Genomic DNA, 4,216 nt, shown 5'->3' with positions numbered 1-4,216 from the left:
GCTTGGCGGCTGCAGCAGACTGCGGGAACGCTTTGGCAATGACTGCGGTAGCCAGTGCCTCGAGATCCTTCGGGTATGGTGAGCAGGAGGCGTCTATTGGTGTGATCTTCGTTAGATATTTAGAATAGAACTTCGGTCTGCCTGGCACTTTCGCCCCTGTGGCCTGTTCCTTTACCATGGTCAACAAGCCATGGATTATATCAGAAGGACTGTCTGTGGCGTTAGTGAACCTAACTCCCCAAATGCCCCGGCCTATTTTCTCTCTCATAAGCGTGAATCGCTTTACCTCCTTGACATCCTCCTCATCGCCGATATTCTTCAACGCATCACCCACAACGACAGGACTCGCAGTCAAATTGCCGGCCTCGGATTCTGATTTGGTCTCAATCCCTTCCAACTTCTCCGGCAAGGATTTGGCAGTCCCTTCGATGAAGGCCAAATACTTTTCCAGCAAATGTATCATCTCAAAAGCGCACTGCTTCTTCATGCCGGAAAGAATGAGGCCTCGGAAGCCCGAGGTCGCCTGCCGCTTTCGGGAGTTCTTGGATTGGGTGCCCTCTCTCTCGCGTTTTCCGGACATGGTGGACATTTAAGGCGTTATTTACTCTGCATGTGATGCGCACAGTTAGTAGGAATGTCTTCGTACGTCGATGTCCATATGCACGAGGTGCTCAATAGCAGCGAGTAGTAGGGTATTTGATATCGTGGTCGTGTGCGTGTGCAGTACATATGTTTGACCTTCCGGCTCTCTCGGGGCTCTTCTCCAAGAAGGCCGTCCCAACCAGAGTCCGTGTGGACACAGCTGGTCGCCATGATTTCAGGGCCGCGCGGAAAAGGAAGTCATCTCCATCGACGGCCCGACCGACACCTCAACCTCTGCCAGCAGCTGAATCGGCACCTCCACCGGCACCTCGCACCAGAAGAGAGCAACGGCGTGTTCAGTTCAACCAGGACGCCTTACACTCGTTGACGCTGAAGGCACTGGTTGAGAGCCCCTTGGGGTTGGAGCCCGAGCAACTGCCTCCGGCCAGGGGTGCTTCTGATACGAGTCGCCTTGATACAGAGGTGGAGACGACGTTTTCGCCACCGAAGGCTCGCGTCGGCGAGTTCAAAGGCTTCTTCCATGAAGGCCCTTTCGTTCCGGGACAGATCTCCTCTCCGTTCCCGCGCGTTCTGCTAGACCCTCGAACGACTCGCCGCGTTTCCAAGCCGCTGCCGACTCCCATTGAGAGGCGGATGGGAGCCACACAGCCAGTGCGTCCCCTGGGCGAAGGCCATCAATGGTGCGGAGGATCCGCGGGGCATTTCCGAGGGCCTACACAGTTTCGATTCGAACGAGACGCGTCGGTGCGTCGACACCTGGCGATGTGGCTATCCTCCGTCGCTCACCCCAACATGACTCACTCTCTACTTGAATGGAATTTCACGTCGTTCTTCGGTATCCCGCAAGCGTGGCCTGCTGACTACTTGCAGAACCTCAAGTCAAGAGAGATCCAGTTTCATGATGGCCGATCCGAAGCTATTCAGCTTTTCAAAACTGTTGTGGCTGCAAAACGTATCCAAAAGGCCTGGCGGCGTCGCCGTGGCGGAGCGCAGACTCCGCTAGCCGGTGCGCACCAAGGCGGCCTCCCCAGCCACGAGCACCAAGGCGCCACGAGACCCGAACTCGTGCCCACTGAGACTGAAGAAATCGTCGATGGCCACCTGCAGGAGCTGCCGGAGATCCTTTTTGAACACTCCGCGGAGATGATGGCGGCTGGTGACATCTGGGACGACTTGGACCGAAAAAGAAGGGACGCTCTCCGGGCCCGAAGACGGCGGAAGGTCAACGTGGAGGATCCGTCACTGGAGGCTCCAACATCCAAGGTCAACGTGGAGGATCCGTCACCAGAGGCTCTGACATTCAAGGTCGACGTGAAGGAGCCATCGCCGGAGGCTCCGACATCACCAGAGGCTCCGGCATTCAAGGTCGACGTGAAGGAGCCATCACCGGAGGCTCCGGCATCCAAGGTCGACGGGACCAGACCTGTCTCACGACCGTCCCCACTGCTCCTTACGCCTGCAGAGGCATCACGGCCGTCTGCTGGAACCGTAGACGGTCCCACCGAGCAGTCGGTAGATGTACAGTATCCGCCTGTCCCAACGGATGATGAGTCACCATCTTCCAATGTATCTGATGCTCCACCCGACTCCTCCAATGAGTCTCTGCATGAGTCTCGAGCAGCCTTCGAGTCGGCACCAGTGGATTGGAACGCACTTCGGTTGCAGGCGCTCTCGAGGCGCCGAGCGTTCAGGCAGGATGGCACTCATCAGCTGGCCATGCCACGCGAGACGTCCAGCTCAACCGAAGGCCGAGGTAGTCAGCGGCATGAAATTTATCATAAACTGGGCATGCGGTCTGTGGTCATCACAGAGGAAGAAGAACCGCAGGAGGGCAAGTGGTTTGCGGTGAAGAACTCCTACAGCGTGCCGGATTCTGACGAGGAGGAGATGCCGCGGCCGGTGATACCACGAGGTTATTTAAAACATAAACGAGCACTGAAGGAGGCTCGGAGGGCTAAAGTGTGGCGATTGTGACTCTTGGAAAATAAACGAAATGTCGGGCTCTGAAGTCCACACCTCGGACCTATCGGAGGAGGAGTTCGAACCTCGAGGTCCAAATCCCAGCCGGTCAACGCGTGGGCGTTGGCTCGGATCCCAGACTGACGAGGTGAACGACGCTGTTTTTTGGGGTGATTCGACATGGAAGGACGAAAATGAAGACGCCGACTGGCAGGCTTCGGAAAATGAAAACGAGGGTGATGAGTTCGACTCAGACTTCCTCGACGAACCCACAGAGTCAGAAGCAGACAGCGAGGAGGAGGATGAGCCCCGGCGCAAGCGAAGGCGCATGGATCCACGAGCAGAGGAGAAGACTCGCAGACGGCTTCTGTCTGGAATTTTAGCTACAAAAAGGCAATCCTCTGACGCTGGTAAGGAGCTCCGCGAGGCACTCCTAAGCCGAATCCGCCGAGCGAAACAAATCAAGCAGATGCTGGAAAAGAATGCTGTCCAGCGCGCGAAGCCTCCAGGCCCCGCACCACTCACCAGCAAGAAGAAGCGCAGCAATAAGCCCAGTCTGGACTGGACGCAAGCTGACCACTTGGCCGAGTATGAGCGCTCAGTTGGCGACTGTGCAGAGAGGTGCAAGCAGCGGGACAGCGAGGCCATGTGGAAGGCCGTGGTCGCGACTCAGCCCAAACAGGCCGTGCACCTCTACAGTGGGCGTGCCGAGATGATGATATCCTGGGACTCGCACCGCCTCATTGAAGAGGAGGAGGCTCGTCTGAAGGCCGCTAACGAGCCAACGTGGGCAGAGCGCGAGCGCCAACTGCGTGATCTGTCGATATTCGTCGACTTCGCAAACTCTGCAAGAAGCTCTATCCCAGAAGCCTTCACCGGGTTGACTCGGCCTCAGATTAAGCCCAAGCCCGTTTGCCCCATTATGGGCACGGCTGCGAAGTACTATGACCCTTTGACAAAGCAGTACTACTCCTCGCTCGAAGCATTCAGAACGATAAGGCAGAGCTATCACGCGGAAATCGACGCCATCGCCTCAGATTACCTCGCGCATATCGAAAACCTGCTCTTCGCCCATTCCGAGGAGGATGTCCGGCTGCGGTCCATCAGCACCAGCGTGTATGGGCTCTCCTGGTCGCCTGCAGGAGAGGGCGAGAGCGCTGCTCAGTACGCCAACCCTATGGACATGCAAGGCATGATGTATAGCGGTATGGGGGCATCCTTCGGGCAAGGAGAGATGGACTTCACGTTTTACGGAGCGTGACTAGAGAGTGATGAATTGCTGGACTTCACCATCCGCACCAACAGGACTTCATATGAATAGGACAGTGTCGCATTGGAGTAAATACTCCACGTTTTACGGAGTGTGAGTAGAGAGTTGTTTGGACTTCACCATCAACAGGACCTCATATCAATAGGACCGTGTCGCATTGGAGTTGGTAAGTTACATTGAAAGTTAAGTTACATTGAAAGAAACGACAATTTCATTTTAATTGCATCTAGTACCCACTCTCAACCAAGTGCTCGAGCTGCGGGATCAGGTCCTTGATGTTCACACGAGTACGACCTCCGTGATAACGGAGGATCACCTCATCATTCTCAAGACACGGCTCCGTTCCTTCGAACTCAGGACACACAGTAGTTTCGGGCTGACAGT

General features: G+C 56.0%; 3 protein-coding genes across 4 annotated transcripts; 2 read left to right on the top strand and 1 right to left on the bottom strand.

Annotated features, from left to right (window-relative positions):
• On the bottom strand, nt 1-589 carry KVP18_000741 (uncharacterized protein; the record flags this gene model as incomplete). Of its 2 annotated transcripts, none has more annotated exons than XM_067950103.1 (1): nt 1-589. In XM_067950103.1, a coding segment is annotated over one exon (589 nt), but the record flags the coding sequence as incomplete, so codon positions are not given. The 2 variants fall into 2 exon arrangements, with proteins under 2 accessions (XP_067811636.1, XP_067811635.1); XM_067950102.1 differs by having other exon boundaries at nt 21-580.
• Nucleotides 590-729: 140 nt separating this feature from the next.
• On the top strand, nt 730-2,577 carry KVP18_000742 (uncharacterized protein; the record flags this gene model as incomplete). The annotated part of the gene is made up of 1 exon (XM_067950104.1): nt 730-2,577. One exon carries the CDS (start codon nt 730-732, stop codon nt 2,575-2,577), a length of 1,848 nt encoding a protein of 615 aa, XP_067811637.1.
• A 19-nt stretch (nt 2,578-2,596) lies between these two features.
• Nucleotides 2,597-3,823, top strand: KVP18_000743 (uncharacterized protein; the record flags this gene model as incomplete). The annotated part of the gene is made up of 1 exon (XM_067950106.1): nt 2,597-3,823. One exon carries the CDS (start codon nt 2,597-2,599, stop codon nt 3,821-3,823), a length of 1,227 nt encoding a protein of 408 aa, XP_067811638.1.
• Between the last annotated feature and the right edge of the window lie 393 nt (nt 3,824-4,216).

This window comes from the organism of the source record quoted next (assembly GCF_019968955.1).
Source record: "MAG: Porospora cf. gigantea A chromosome Unknown PgA_NODE_2051_length_4216_cov_342.028, whole genome shotgun sequence".
Lineage (NCBI taxonomy): Eukaryota > Apicomplexa > Conoidasida > Eugregarinorida > Porosporidae > Porospora > Porospora cf. gigantea A.
The sequence above is the reverse complement of the archived record's forward strand: the minus strand, read 5'-3'. Positions and strand labels throughout refer to the sequence as shown.